Source organism: Antechinus flavipes, chromosome 1 (assembly GCF_016432865.1).
Source record: "Antechinus flavipes isolate AdamAnt ecotype Samford, QLD, Australia chromosome 1, AdamAnt_v2, whole genome shotgun sequence".
Classification (NCBI taxonomy): domain Eukaryota; kingdom Metazoa; phylum Chordata; class Mammalia; order Dasyuromorphia; family Dasyuridae; genus Antechinus; species Antechinus flavipes.
In genome coordinates, this window is record NC_067398.1 from 337,677,186 (window position 1) to 337,693,630 (window position 16,445).

At 38.4% G+C, this 16,445-nt stretch overlaps 1 protein-coding gene across 2 annotated transcripts in view; it reads left to right on the forward strand.

Annotated features, from left to right (window-relative positions):
• The window catches only part of CHTF18 (chromosome transmission fidelity factor 18), a 52,921-nt gene that overhangs the window by 18,602 nt on the left and 17,874 nt on the right, over positions 1-16,445 (forward strand). For both annotated transcript variants that reach the window (XM_051969340.1, XM_051969346.1), the window contains exons 13-17: positions 139-237; positions 3,621-3,751; positions 6,010-6,166; positions 10,732-10,956; positions 11,899-12,048. In XM_051969340.1, the coding sequence (XP_051825300.1) occupies positions 139-237; positions 3,621-3,751; positions 6,010-6,166; positions 10,732-10,956; positions 11,899-12,048 (762 nt within the window). The remainder of the gene's footprint in view (positions 1-138; positions 238-3,620; positions 3,752-6,009; positions 6,167-10,731; positions 10,957-11,898; positions 12,049-16,445) is intronic.

The following is a 16,445-nucleotide window of genomic DNA, read 5'->3' on the forward strand; positions in this document are numbered from 1 at the left end:
TAGTTAGTGTCCGAGGCCAGAATTCAGGAAGGTGAGTCTTTCTGATTGCAGGTCTTATCATCTAGCTACCCCAGACTTGGTTCTGGGAGAGCATAAATCCAGTAGGAAAGCTTAACCTCCAATATTATCTTGCCTTAGATCTCCTTGCGGCAGGGAATGAAAGCAGATACTGGTACCCTCATGATGCTGTGTGAGAAGACAGAAAATGATATCCGCTCCTGTATCAACACCCTCCAGGTAAAAGCCCAAATAGACAATTTTGGTAGTGACTTTCAGGGATGGAGGGTGGGATAGAGGTTTTACTGAACTGAAATGCCCCTTCCTTCTGTAGGAGATGGCAGCACTGGGTAGCTCTTGTTCTTTTTGGCATTCTAAAACATGGAGCCTTCTCTAGGTCACCAGAATATGGCAGCCTTTTTCCTTGCCTGGAATCAGTCTCAGATTCTGTTTCTGGTGGGAATCCCCAAAGGATATCCACCCTCCATGCCCAAAGGACAAGCCTCAAGCATTCCCTCTATCCTTTAATAACCCATCATAAATCTAATGCGAGGGTTTTTCCAAATCCTTCTAGTTGACTAGGAAAGAGACCCATTGACAGAACAAAAAGGACCCTTGACTTGGGGTAGGGAGACCTGAGTTCTCATATTGGCCAAGACATTAGCACATCATGGGACCTTTTCTGTCCTGTAAAACAAAGGAGTCTGTGACTCTCTTCTCAAAAGTTACCTATAGCTTCAAAATAATGCTATTTCCAGGTCATCTCATCATATAATATTAAAAGTAGGACAAAATATCCAAAAGAATACTGAACTCTGGGTGATTTTAACTACTTTGAAACTACAGGTGTTGAATAGTGTGTACCATGGCAGATATGGTTACTATATTAGTTGATTGTTGTTTTTTTTCCTTTCAAAGGGTATGGGGGAGAAGGAAAAGAAGTGTACAATCAAAATACCTGATATTTTAAAAAAAAGTATCAGTTAAACTAATATGCATATATTTTCAAATTGTCCCATAATTCATAGGGCAATTTTAAGGTATTAAAGCTTATTAAAGCCACTGAGACTTCAGGTTTTCTGTCCACTGCAACACCTAGCTGCCCCTTATTTATTTTAACTGTGACTAATGCAGTAATATTTGTATTTTTATATATATTTATATACCATAAACCTATCATAGGTGGTTTCGAATTAAGAAGAACCTCAAATGTCATGTGGTGTATCCACCTAATATTTTTTAACTTGAACTTTTTTAAAATTTATTTTAAAATTTAATCTTTGTGAAAGCTTTCCCAAGCTCTAATCTAAGTAAACATAAATTTATGAAATCCAAAGGGAGAACTTTTAAAGCTTTGAAATTGTGCCTAAAACACTACTAAACTGTATATACTTTTTAACCCAGCTATTCTGCTAGTATGTCTATTTGCCAAAGATATCAAAGAAACAAAAACAAACAAAAAAAAAAGACTTGTGCAAAAATATTAACAGCTATTTTTATTGGCAAAGAATTGGAGATTGAGGAGATGCCCTTCATTTGGAGAATGTCTAACAAGTTCTGATATGTGAATATGATAGAATACTGTTAATACTGTGAGATATGATGAAGGAGATGATTTCTGAAGAACCTGGGAAGATTCATGCGAACATATGTATCTTTAAGTAAGCCGAAAAAGAAGAATTTTAATTGAATAACAGCAATACTATAAAAATAATCATCTTGGAAAGATTTTTAATCAGTCCCAATGATCAACCACATTTCCAAAGGATTCACACCATCCCCTTCCAGAAAGCTGATTGACTCATATTGCATACTGAAACATATTTTCTTCTTTCATTTTTTTTCTTATTTATTTATTTTTGGCTGAGGCAATTGGGGTTAAGAGATTTGTCCAAAGTCACACAGCTAGGAAGTGTTAAGTGTCTGAGGCCAGATTTGAACTTGGGTCCTCCTGACTTCAGGGCTGGTGCTCTATCCACTGTGCCACCTGTGATTGTGACTAATGCAGTAATTTATTTTGCATAACCGTGTAAGTATTTGTAATGGATTTTATTTTTCTGGCCTTCTCAATGGGTTGGGAGGAGGAAAATAATTTGAAATTAAAAAAAAATCCAAAAAGTAAATTAAAAAATTAAAATTTATTTCTAATTTAATTTAAAAAAATTTTTGATTTCTAAATTCTGACCCTCCCCCACTTGTTGAGAAGACAAGCAATATGATATCAGTTATACATGTGAAGTCTTTCAAAATATATTTCCAAATCAGACATGTTGCCCAAAAAAAACAAACAAGAAAAAGCAAGAAACACAAAGAGTAACAAAATTATACTCCAGTTTGCACTCTGAATTTATCAGTTCTTTCTCTGGAGGTGGATAGCATTTTTCATCATGAGTCCTTCGAGTTTTCTTGGATTTTGAGCAAAATGGCTAAGTCTTTCACAGTTGATCATTCTTAATATTTTTGTTACTGTATAGTGATCTCCTGGTTCTGCTCATTTCACCCTGCATCAATTCATGTAGGTCTTCCTAAATTTTTCTGAAAGCATCCTGTTCATTATTTCTTATATTGTATATTATAAATCACAACTTGTTTGGACATTCCCCAATCAATAGGCATCCTCCTAATTTCCAATACTTTGTCATCACAAAAAGCCACTATAAATATATGAATCCTTTTCCTCTTTTTTTGATCCCTTTGGAATACAAACCTAACAGTGGTATTTCTGGGTCAAAGGATAGGTACAGTTTTATTGCCCTTTGGATATAGTTCCAAATTGTTTTCCAGAATGGCAGCTCCTTGGTTTTTATACACAAGGAAACCAAGACCCACAGAGATTAAGCAATTTACTTAAGGTCACTTGAGTGACAAACCGAGCTTATATTTTAATCCAGATCTTCTGATTCCAGATTGGTAACTCTTGATCTTCTTCATTCAAAATTGAAGAGTCTTCATAGTTTTAGTTGGCTTTGTAGGGCCATCCTCTAGCACCCATTAGATCATTTGAATATATTGAACTCAAGATCTTCACACATGTATTGTTTTTCTACCTTGGGTTGAGACATTTTGTAGAGTTCTGTGAGTCAAAACTGGACCTTGGAGCTCCAGCCTCCTTGTTCTACTCCTTAAGAAAATGAGATCCATACCATGTTCTCTACCGGAACCAATATCTGACATTCATCTATTACTCTCTGTCTCTAAACCTTGCACATGTTTATGTAGTACAATAAAAGAACCTCAAGGTTGAAGCCAGAAATCCGGTTTCAAACCCTGGCTTATTTACTTATTTTCTCCTCTGTAAAATGAGATAGATCTAAGATTCCTTTCATCTTCATATTCTGTGAGCTTTAAGAATAATGGAATAGAATGTGAAAAACTACCTCTGCATGTATTTGGGAAAATAAAATACTATTGAGAAAAATAAATAAAACTTTCTCCCAGTTGCCCGGCTTGTCACCCAAAGGAAAAAAAATAATGAAATAACACCAAGATTTTGGGAAATGAAGTTACTGAAATTGTTACCCTAAAATGTCATATTTCAAGTTTGCTTCCTGCCCCCAACTGACTTGTTCCTTCCTCATATTATATGTTTGTTTTCCTATCTCCTCTGGTTGGTGGATTCCTAGTTTCTGTATGGCCAAGGCCAAAAGGAGCTAAGTTCAAGGATGGTACAGACCATGAGCATTGGCTTGAAGGACCAGAAGAAGGGCTTGTTTTCCATTTGGCAAGAAATATTCCAGTTACCCAAGATTCAGAGGTACTGTGTTTCTGGACTGGGAATGTTGGAGTATGTGGGAATGGGAACACAGAGGTGTCCTGAAAGGCTCCAGGAAGTCAGCCTTGGGAATTGCCAGGGCAGGGTTCCTTTGGTCTCCTTTACCTGGCCAAGTGCTCTAATGCAGCCCACCAATGAATCCAGCAGGAACTCGCTCTCCTGTGCTCTCAACCTCACAAGCCTGCTATGTGCAGCCACCAGGTGTCGCCCTTTACAACCACCACCAGGTCCCCCATTCCCATGCCCATCACCTGGCTGTGCATCAGGCCATTACTAAGTTAGCAGCACCTCATTCATCCTACCACAAGGTGAGGTAATTGCACCTGAGTTCCACATACATGAATTTTCTAGTTAATTAAATATAACCCCTTTATATCCCACAATTGTTTTTTGATTTTCACCATTGTGGTTGGGAATCTTTCTCAAATGTATTATCAGCCTCCTTTTCTCTGTCTCCCTTTCCTTCCCATCTCTTCTTTCCTTCCTCTCTTTGCACTTTACATTCTCTTTCTCCTCCGTTCTTCTCTCTCTCCTTCCTTCTTCCATTTTTCCTTCTTTCTACAAACAGGATGCCTTCAAGAAAAGGTATATAATACTAAAAGAAGAATAAAAAAATATAAATAAGATGCTAAACAAATATGACATTCTTAGGCCAATATAGTCATTTAAACAGATGTCATATAAGAAGCAAGTGATCTGTGTTCTAGTCCTCTCACCTTCCCTTAACTTTGGCCTTAAATGGGTCATTTTAGCCTCAGACAAGAGGCTGGACCAGATTGTCATTTTGAGATCACATTCACCTATGAAATGATGATAATAATAGTTAACATTTACATAGTGTTTTAAGGTTTGCAAAACACTAGGCAGATGGAAAAGCTATTATCTTTTTCTCTTTAGTTTTAATCCCATAATACTTTCAGGAACTACTGAGGCATAGGTTAGAATTATTTCCCCTTTGAGACTGGCTCATGATGAGTTTCCCATCACAATTTTATCTAAATTTAATTTTATAATTCTCTCTTTTTTCTATCAATGTCATTTCTTGCTCTTGTTGGTATTTTATTAATGTTTTCCATCTCACATATGTATTGAATTGTAGCATATCAGAGTAGAACCTTAGAATATAGAATACAGGAAGTGAGAATTGAAAGAAGCCTGAGTCCAGAAGTTTTTAAAAACCCAGGGGCCATAAACTTGGTTTTGGGAGTTTTTTGTTTTCTTCAATATTTTGATAATTGTATTTCAATATAATTGATAGATCCAGAGACCGCATAGACACAAAAAAAGTTTTAAAAAAGCCCTGATCAGCAACACTTTATTGTATTATAAGAAGAAAACTGAGATGCATAGAGGAGAGATAGGTTCCCAGGTGGCACAGCCAAGATTAAAACTATGTTCCCTTAACTGCAAAGCTGAGGCTCTTCCCACTATTCCACAACTGTGTGTGTTATTATACCACAGCTGTGCTTTTATGATTATTATCTTTGGCCTTTGTTGGCATTGCTTTTTGCAGAGTGTTCTGCATGTTTCTTGACTCACATCCACAAGAGAATTGTAGTATGTCAGAAGAGAAAGTCACCTTAGATGATGAAATGTCAATTACCAGGCCTAGAAAAGACTTCTGAGACTACTGAGTCTCATTCCCTTGTTGTGCAGAACATCAGAGAGAAGAGACTTGTTCATTGTTAACATAATTTATTTTTTAATAGCTTTTTATTTTTCAAAAATACATGCAAAGGTAGTTTTCAACATTCATCCTTGCAAAACCTTGTGTTCCAGATTTTTTCCCTCCCCTAGACAGCAAGTAATCCAGTATAGGTTAAACATGGGCAATTCTTCTAAACATATTATCATGCTGCACAAGAAAAATCAGATCAAAAGGAGAAAAAAAGAGAAAAAACATAAGCAAATTAACAGCAAAAAAAATGAAAATACTATGTAGTGATCCACATTCCGTCCCCATAGACAGCACTCTCCATCACAAAATCATGGGAACTGGCCTGAATCACCTCATTGTTGAAAAGAGCCGCATCCATCAGAGTTGATCATCCCCTAGTCTTGTTGCTGACACAGATAGTTTGTTGCTGGACATGGGATCCAGGCCTTAGGATAGCATCCAGTGAAGGGGGGGATGAACTTAAGTAGAATGGACGTTACTTTTGTGTAGGGGTTTCATGAGCAGGAGCACGCGCTTAGAGGGCCTGGTGGGAGCCTGTTCTGTTTCTCCTTGGCATCCCCAGGCAGCGTATCGGCCAGGACGTCTTCCTGCCACATCAGACGCTTCTTGACGGTGATAGTGGCCCTCTGGGCAGGGGCCCTCTGCACTCATCATCCCAGAGGTTCCACCACATCCTGCACATCACCACCTCAACAGGGGATCATGAGAAGGTGGCCCAGGTAAAGCTGCCTTCAACATTTCCCCAATGCTGTTGCCTCTGAGGTTCTCTGGCACAAGGCAGTCTTCCTAACCGCAGGAAGCTGTTCCAGAAACAAGTGCCGCAAGCAACAGCTGGGCAAGGGTGATAACCTCCATTCTTTGATTCTTTTTGGCTAGGGGGCATGACAGACAAAATGAAGGGACCCAGGAGAGACCAGTAATGGTGTTGGGAGAGCATGTGGTTAGATAGGAGGGGAGAAGGGGGAAACACTACGAGGCAGAAAACCCAAAAGGGAGTCAGCAAAGATGAAGTGGGCCAAGGACAGATTAATAGGGGAAATTTAATCTTGAGAGTTTGACATAACTTGGCTTTTGGATCGGATACAGTAATGTGGAGTTTCTTTTTTCAGTACTTCAGGCTCTCTCTGCCAATCCCACATAGTGACCTAGGACTTTATCATTTTCCTCCTCTTTTAATTTGTTAAAGAAATCTTTTGAAAAGTGGGTTGGAGGTCCCTAAGTAAGAGTGTCAAGAGACTGACTCTGTTATAATCCCCATTCATACAGAGAAATTGAATCCCACAGAGATGAACTAAATCACTTTGGTTGTAAGTGACATTTCTGGGGTATAAACTTGGGTGTCTTGACTACCAAATTCAGCACTCTTTTCATTCTCTCTCCCCCCACTCACCCCAATGCTTCTCCGTGAAGAGTTAATTGATTTAGTACCTCCATTGCCTCTCCGTTTCACTCAGGAACCATGTCCTTGGTAAACTAGGGATTCTCTCTCCTAAAGCAGCTTTAGATTAACAAGCCAGTCTGTGTGTGTCTGTACAGGAAACGATCCCTCTGGGCTTCCAGGAAACCTCTGAATTGATCCCTGAGTTTGTTTTGAAGGATTAATTTTAGGACTTGGTAATGCAGGTGAGCTAAGGCAAGGATTTGGTAATGATGCAAAAGCACGTGTATACACACACACACACACACACACACACACACACACAGAATCCCAGTTTGTTGGGGTTTTTTTGGGTTTTGTTTTTTAAATTGATGTTAAACTCTTTTTCCTGAAAAGATGAGCAGGTGTGTTAAGCACTCTTCGCTTGGGGTAGGGCAAGATGCTCTCACTGGGAGGGATCTGCAGCAGTCTTAAAGAGCATTCACTCCATCCCATCTCTATGGACAGAATTACACTAGATTTTGAGTTACTTTAGTGAATGAAAAGTGGTCGTGTTCAGCTGTAGAATTTGTGAGTTTTTGGAGGCTAACTTATGACAGGCAGCATTGTATAGCAGAAAGGAGCATGACCTTGACCTTGGCTTTAGAAAACCTTAATACAAATCCCAGTTTCAACCTTTACTGAATTAGAGACTTCAAACAATTTATTTCTTCTTTCTTTGAGCCTCAATTTCCTCATCTATAAAATGGAAAATGTAATACACAAGGTTGTTGTGAGAAATAGAAATATAAAATTTGATAGTTTTTAAATAAAATTTTTATAAGAAATCTTAAGTGTTCTTTGATTATATATTGTTATTGTGAATATTCCATGCACTTTTAATAACAACAATAATAGCTAACATTTATGTAATCCTTAATGTGTGTCACATGCTTTACAGTTGTATTTTACTTGGCTTTCTTATTCATTTAAGTCATGTCTGACTTTTCATGTTGCCATTTGGGGTTTTCTTGGCAGAGATACTGGAATGATTTTACCATTTCCTTCTTCAACTCATTTTACAGACTAGGAAACTGAGGCAAATAGGGTGAATTGACTTAGTGTCACACAATTAGTGTCTGAGACCAGATTTGAACTCATGAAGGTAAAGCTTCCTGATTCCAAGCCCAGTGCTCTGTATACTACAGCAGCACCTAGATACTTCTCAGTTCTAGGAGATAATGGGTCTTGACTGAATGTAAATAGGAATCATTTCTGTTTTGGCCAGAAACCCTGAGGGTCTTCCTCTCCCAGATAATTCATTCATTCATCTGGATCTTTTTTTTTTTTGGACTAGGTGAAAGAGGAGATTCTTTACCCCAATTCCTACCTAGCCTTAGTCACTCAGGTACGGCTTCAGTCAAACTGAGACCTGTAGAAGACCTTTGTTTAAAAAGGTCGGTCTCCCTTTTCATCCAGTTCATCTGGATTTATATCTGGCTGTTGGGCCCAAATGGTGCTGGAGGAGAAACTGAAGCAGGTGACCTTACACAGCCTTCTCTCAATTCAATTCACAAAGGCTGAATTTAATTCAGTTCAATTCATGGCCTAATGTCATGGTCCTCTTCAGGAACAAGGACAAACAACAGCTATTATTCTCATTTTACGGATGAACAAACAAGCAAATGGGTTAAGTGACTTGCCCATATAGTAAATATCGGTGGCTGAATTTGAACTCAGGTTTTTCTGATTCCTAATCCAATATTGTCCTCACCATACCAACCTGCTGATTAACTCAGGCTGGCAGCATGATGGAAACATTCAGCAAATCACTTAAAAAAGTGAATATTTTGGGGCAGTTGGAGAGCATGTGGTTAGGCAGGAGGAGAGTAGGGGGGTGCCGTGGATAGAGCACCAGCCCTGAAGTCAGGAGGACCTGAGTTCAAATCTGGCCTCAGACACAACACTTCTTGGCTGTATAACCCTGGGCAAGTCACCTAACCCCAGTTGCCTCAGCCAAAAAAAAAAGAAAAAATTTTTTGCAGCTTAGGCCAAGCCCCTATCACTTTATACAGAGGGGATTCTTGCTGCCCATCCAGGAATAAAGGAAAATGATGAAAGACAAGGTAAGCTATGATTTGTGACAGTACTGATATGTTTGTCTGCTATGGAAAAACAGTAGTCTTCCTTTAAATTTCCCTTTCAGATTGCTTCTTTCTTTTTATTGTTTTTTGTAACCTTATGGCCTGTATCACACCAATTATGATCCACGGGATTTTCTCGGCAAAGATACTAGAGTGATTTGCCATTTCCTTCTCCAGCTCACTTTACAGAGGAGGAAACTGAGGCAAACAGGGTTAAGCGACTTGCCCAGAGTCACACAGCTAGTAAATATCTGAAGCTGAATTTGAATTCAGGTCTTCCCAACTCTATCCATTGAACCACTTAGGTGCTCTTCCTGACTTACTTGTAGCCTTGAGATCCTTGTGAAGAATCTAGGCTTCAAATGATATATTCTTCTTTTGTAGTGACTCTTTTCTCTCAACAATGAGAGAAAATAAAATTCGGTTGTTTTCAGTTGCAGGGATGACCTGCCCTCAGCTCTGCCCTACTTGCTTGGTTCTCCTATGTGACTATGCACAGAACATTTGTTAGACAATCAACTGTTGTTGATCTGGGATCTGAGCAAGGAGTGCATTTGTAAATAAGGCCTTGAAGGCCAGACCAGGGAATTTGGCTTTTTATTCTCTTTATTATTTTCAATCTTTGCTTGATCATATACTCCCATCAAAAAATTTTTTTCAAGCATTTTTCTTTTGAGCAAAATTTCTTCTCCCCAATATATGCACATATTTTATCTAAATAATTGTGTATGTTAAGAAACAACACAAAAATAGACATTTTTGAAAGGGTGAGATAAAGATGAAATAATATTTAATCGTCACTAGGCAGCAATAAAGTTTCTTGAGTAGGAGAGTCATATGTTCAGACTTGAGCTTTAGGAAAGTTCACTTTGGGCAGATATGTGGAAGATGAATCAGAGTTAGGAGAGACTTGGCAGCATTTGATTAACATTTTGATTAGCTGTTGCAATAGGGCAGGACAGAGATGATAATGTCCCCCTGAGCTACAGCAGAGGAGACAGATACACTGTTGTTGAAAAAGAAGTGACAAGATTTGGCAACTGATTGGATAAATGGGATGAGAAAGAATGAAGAGTTGAATGTGGTTATAAATTTGGGTAGTTGGAAGAATGGTCTTTCATTGTTCAAAAGAGAGGTAGTCTTGAGTGGAAAGAAAATGTAACAAAGTCTCAGGAGCAAATTACAATTTATCCTTTGGGATTCCCAAAATGAAAAGACTGGAAATAGCCTGATAGTAATCCTTGTCCATGAGGACAGGGGTACTATCCATAACCACTGGGCAATCTGAGGATGGACAGGGAGCAGGGGGAGTTTGCCCCATTGTACCTGTGCAGTGTTGCTTTGGGTTCCCAAGTAATTGTTATAACCTAACAGCTCTAAGGAAACAGTTCAGCCTCAAAAATAATGAGGTGGAGAATTTGTATAGCAAGAGGAGGAAGATTCCTTGGGGAACGTTGAGGGGTAAGGAAGTGTGTTTGTGTTGTAGATAATCCCAGTAATTGGCTGATCATCTGTGTTATGGCCCTCATTTTGCAAATCACTGCTCTGGGCAGTAGAAAATAATGGAGGGCTTCTAATAAGGAAGTTATGGGATGTTTGAGGAATCTCATCTTTGAAGAATGAGGAGACTGCTGTTACAGTTGCCCTGAGGAAAATGATGTGTGAGAACCTAGAATGGGAAGGGATGAAGAGAAGAAAGTATAGTATACCCATTCCCTTATGACTTCCCCTAAGCCCCATGTCTTTCCCATTGGTTCACAGTTTTTGATCTCATCCATTGCAGGGCCTCTATGACAACTTCCTGAACATGAAGCTCAAGGATCCCACCTTAAACTCCATATGCGCTGCCATGGATTGGTTGATATTTGAAGATATCCTGGACCAGACTGTACGCCATGGTCAGAACTTCCAGCTCATGAGATACTTACCTTTCCTTCCTGTTGCCTTCCACCTCCTTTTTGCAGCCAATAGCATCCCTAGGATCTCCTACCCCAACAGTCAGCATGAGGCAAGTGCTGGCCCCTTGGGATGAAGGGGAGGTGAAGGGACTATTCATAATCCAAATTCTTCTGAAATAAGGTTTTCTCTATTTTTCTTAATATTAGAGTTAATAGCTATTTGACTTCAAGTCCAAGACTTTCCCCTCCAAATTTTTTCCAACTTTATTCTGTTGTATCCCCATTTAAGGGAAAATAGCTAGATAGAACCTTTCTCCTTTCCCCAAACCAATACCCTATGTCTTCTATCCACTAAAAACAAGCAAACAAAAAAAGTTAACCATGGCTTATCTGCCTTTTTGCCTAGTAACAGATTCATGGATTGATGAATCAAGAAGGGTTCTGGGATCTTAGAAATGGAGAAAAGGTGTTCTTTCCCTGTATCATTTGCAATCGACACCTCCAAACAGCTTTTGGGGACTCTGATTTTTGGAGCTCTTTAAGATCTCTTCAGTGGTTCCTAGAGTGGATCCCGACTATCCCTATCCTATATTCTCCTTCCCCCTCAAGAATTAACTTCAGAATCTTCTCTCCCTCCCCCCTCCCCCCCCCACCATGCAACAATTGCTTCCATCCTTGCCAAAGTGCACATGTTCGACCTCCCCTCCACCCCCACCCCACCATCTCAATGGGTCTTAGTGTTTTCTCAACCTGTTATACTGTTGCCCTTTCCCTTCATTCTAAAGCGCACTTAATCCTGTTTGTTGTTGGGGTGGTGGGAAGAAACTATCAGACCACTAGTTCAAAACAGATTTTTTTGGTTTGTTTTTTAATAATAGCTTCTTTATTTTTCAAAATACATGCAAAGATAGTTTTCAACATTCACCTTTGCAAAACTTTGTGTTCCAAAATTTTCTCCTTCCCTCCCCAATTCCCCTTCCCCTAGGCAGCCAAGTAGTCCAATATAGGTTAAACATGTGCAATAACAGATTTGTTTTTAAACTAATCTCCAGGCACTGAATAAGATGAACCAGACACAGAACCTGATTATGTCTCTGGTATCAGGAGTCACTCCAGCTGCCCGAAGCCGTGCAGGCCCGCAGTCCCTCATCCTTGAAGCCCTCTGTCTACTCCTGGACATTATCTCCCCTAAGCTTCGTCCTGTGAGTCACCTTCTGGGTTGAGGGTTTGTAAGATGTATAAATCAAAGCTTGTGGGGACAGAGGTGTAGTTAGCCCAAACAATCTCAGAGGGTAGTGGTGGGTACATTCTGAATCCCCAGAAGTTGGGAAGGACACAGAATCAAGGCTCACTTCTTCGGATTGGGGCCTTAAATCAACGTATCTCAATTGAGTAGAGTTCATGTGAGGAACTCTTATTTCCCTTCTAAGATCAGGATATTATTTCCCTTAACAAAAGGGAGTCAAAGAAGAGAAGGAGAACCATGTTGATTCTATCTCCTTAAAGACCATAAACATCTTTCAGAAGCTTGAGACTTAAGAATTCCAAAGTACCTTCTGCTCCCCTCCTCATATGTCCATGATAGTCCTAATAACTTAGAACTGTGGGATCCCAGAGCCAAAAAGAGTTCTAAGAATCATCTGGTCAGAGGTGTCAAACTCATAGATGAATAGGTCTTAGTATAGTTGAACCAGATTAAAAGATAATTGGAAAAATGTTTAGCAAAATAAATACAATATAATAGTAATTTGTGGTTTTCTAAATCAATATGTGGCCTGTGGGGATCCATTTCTCTTTGGATTTGACACCACTGATTGTTATCCAAACTTTACACTTTATCACTTTACAGAGGAAGAAACTGATGTGAAAGCCAAAAATAAGAAAGGAAAGGGGGCGGGGGAGGATAGAGAAATAAGAAAGGAAAGGGGGGAAAAGAGAAAGAAAAAGAGGGGGAAGAGAAAGAAAAGAGAGACTGACTGACTGAGACTGGAGGGGAAATAGTTTTAGAGAAATAAAGCAATTTTCCGAAAACTTTTCCAATGTTTTTAGACATTGCCCCTGAAGAATGTAAAGAGGAGGGATAGTTTTGTATTTTTTCTCGTAGTCTTATAATGTGGCTGTTTCCTTCACATAGTAGGTGCTTGATGATTTGAATGTTGATTGATTTGAATTCAGTTCCAATAACAAACATGATTATTTTAATGTTCCTAAATAAAAAAGTAGATTTTAGATCTATAAAGAGTGCTAACTTCAGAAGTATTGCATGTTTCCAAAATCTGTTTTCTCTTGTTCCTTCCCTCTGACTGTAATGATGTTCACAAGTCCTCTGTTGTCTCATCATGGTGCAAAGGTGATGCTTGTTCTTAAAGCTTACACTAGGCGTGTACAAGTCTATAATTCAGCTAGCATTTATTAATCACTTACTGTGTGCAGTAATACTGTATAAATTCTTCCAACATTTATTAGATATTTGCTGTGTGCAGTAATACTATCTAGGTTCTACCATGATGGAAAGACATCAGATATGACTCCAGTGAAGACTGAATCTGCCATCCAAGAACAAACCTAGTTAAGAATAGAGAAGCATTTTGGTAGATTGAGGAATTTTTTGGCTGTAGCAATTCTTAAAACAGAAAAAACTTTAAAATGGCCTTTGGTCTTGTGTAGTTTCTGCTTCGGCATTGGTAATGACAGAGTGACAAGCAAGGGCCAGAATTTGTTTTTTAGAGCCTCCACAAACATTAAATTAATTGACAGCTGATTGGACTTGGAATCAGGAAGAGTAAAATTCAAATTCTGCCTTGGACACTTTATAAACTATCACTCTGGGCAAGTCATTTAATGTCTCAACTTCATCTATAAAATAGAGATGATAATAATAGCATCTGACGCATAAGGTTGTTGTGAGAATGAAATGAGTTAAGCATTATGGAAAGCATTTTCTAAATCTTAAAATGATTTACAAATGCTGGCTATCATTATTAACTACCCAAGTGGAAGATATTTGTCAATAGTCAACAATCTAAACTAATAAAAAAGACTAAACCATGTCAATATCCATACTTTAGTGAGTATTTAAAAAAAAAAAAAGATAGAAGATAAAAGAACATTTTAGTTAAATGGGAGGATAGTCCTCTTAAAGAGATTGAAAGAAGGACCTGACAAAGCTGTCATTCAGTACTCCAAAGACATCCAGATATATCATTTTATGGGACATGATCTTGTCTTGCAATTCTTGAGTAGTGTAAATGTAAAGGCCACCATGAAAAAACCTGCAGCCTTTCAGGTGTTGCAGAGAATGAAAATGAGGGAAAATTCTATTAAGAATATCACAAGATCCCCTCAGCTAAGTCAAACATACGTTGATGCTTAATGACTTCAGCACAAAAATGGGCACTGGGAGGAGGGATGAAAAATAATATATGTATTGTAATATATGGATCAGATTTAAAAACAAGAAATAGGAATCCCACACTTGGCTTCCCCAGAAAATTGGGAAATGGCAAAAATATCAATCTGCCTGAATCACCACCATTTTCTTCTGAAGTTTAATTGACATAAAAGTTATAACAATATCAAGTTCAAAAGAACCTAAAAACTTGCTGAAACCACAAAATATTTTAGCTCCTTGACAAGTATAGAAAAATGACAGCTAAGAGCAACACTAGTTTAGAAATACAAACTCATTTGTAAAACACTGGAAAAGGAAGATAGTGGACTATTCTGAGCAGTGACTGCTTTTACAACAAAAAAGCAAAGTCTACAGATAACTTGGCATCAGACCCAAATGAGCCATATCCTCCCAAGAGCATTTAATAGATGAAACCGACAAGAAAACAAATAGACAGAAAGTGGAGCAAATTTATCACTGTTTCTATGGTGATCTATTTTCATCATCAGTGAGAGGAACCATCACCATTTGGACCCTAGCACTTCAGTCCTTGATGTGGTATCCAAAGAAGCAGAAATGGCATTTAGGAAGATGTAACTGGGAAGGATGATTGGACCAGACCAAATTCTCCTTGAGGAAGTCCATCTTGGAGACCACAGAATCTTGAAGGCGTTGAGATATTGCTTTACAGGATAATCCAAGAAGAGGGAAAGATATTAAAAGATTGGGGGGCAGGGTATGGAATCTTGATGTTAATTCCCCAAAAGACAACTAAGAAAACATCTATAACTACTTACCCATATGCTGACTTTTCTCATCTTCATTCAAGATCTATATAACTAGCAAAAGTATCCTAATGTAAATAGGAGGAAAGAGGCAAGCTTTTGCAAACAATTCTCCAAATAATTACTAATCATTTGGGGATCATTGTGCCATTTATTGCTTGGTGCTGGAGATGCAAAAATTAAAAATCCCTTTTTGTCTAGGTTTTTCTCTCTAACTGACAGCAGAGAACACAAGATTCCATTATGTTTGTTGATTATCATAGGAGGGGAAAAAATTCATTTGGATGGACAGAAAGGGTATTATATCACCTATATAAATTGAGGTTGTTAAAGATAGTAAATACAACTAGAAAGATCACTTTGTTCAGTGACCCTGTGATTGGTAACAACAAAGATCCCTAGAGGTTCGCTATCATCCTAGAGGACGTTTTGTGCAAGTTGCAGATGAAAAAGATTCCCTCCAGATGGTGAGGAGCTTATAAATACTTTTGTTTGAAGAGGATGTTGTACTGATTGCATCAAGCCCCCAGATGTTACAGGACCTTGTCAGGGAGATTGATCATTATTCAAGAGATTGACCTAATAATCCATATGCAGAAAACTGAAAGGAAAATGTCTGTTGGCCAGACTATATATAGCATACAGTTAAGTGACTGGTCCATCAAGTTATTATATATTTCAGGCAAGCACTACACATGCAGTAAATTGGGTCCATGATTAAATAAGAAAATAGGCTGGATTGCGTTTAAGAAACTTTGCAATACTTTTCATGATACCAATCTGTTTTCTTCAAAGACCCTTCTTTTCAATATACTTGTTCTCCCTGTGATACCATATGGTTTTTTATTTTAACATTCATCGAGGAATCAGTTGCAGGTAGTCCAAAGGGTTTTGAGAGAGGATGTATAGAAAGCTTAAGTGATGCTTTTTGTTTTCTTTCTCATTTTTTTTCCTTTTTTGATCTGATTTTTCTTGTGCAGCATGATAATTGTGGAAATATGCACATGTGCACATGTTTAAAAAACAAAAAGCTTAAGCAAGTGATAGCATATTTCTATAATTGCCTACATTCAGGTGGTGATTATAATAAGAGATACTGAAGAAATATATTATCAGAAAAGGAGAGCAAGGGCAAGGAAGGGATAACATAATCAGAGGGCTCCTCTGATACCCCTAAGATGGAAAAAGACCTAGAGAATTCCTAGAGGAATGACTGCAGTACATTGAGTGGGGCTTCTGTAGAAAATTGATGGAAGATCAGGGGAAGAGAAGATTTGGATGGGTTGCCATTTGCTCGTGGAGGAAATTGTCACACCATAGATCTGTTTGAACTAAGTCTACAACAAGAAAGGAGATGATTCTGCTTTTGAGTTAGTATTGTGTTTGTTTCTGGGTACCACACATTTTTTAGAAAGATTTTGAC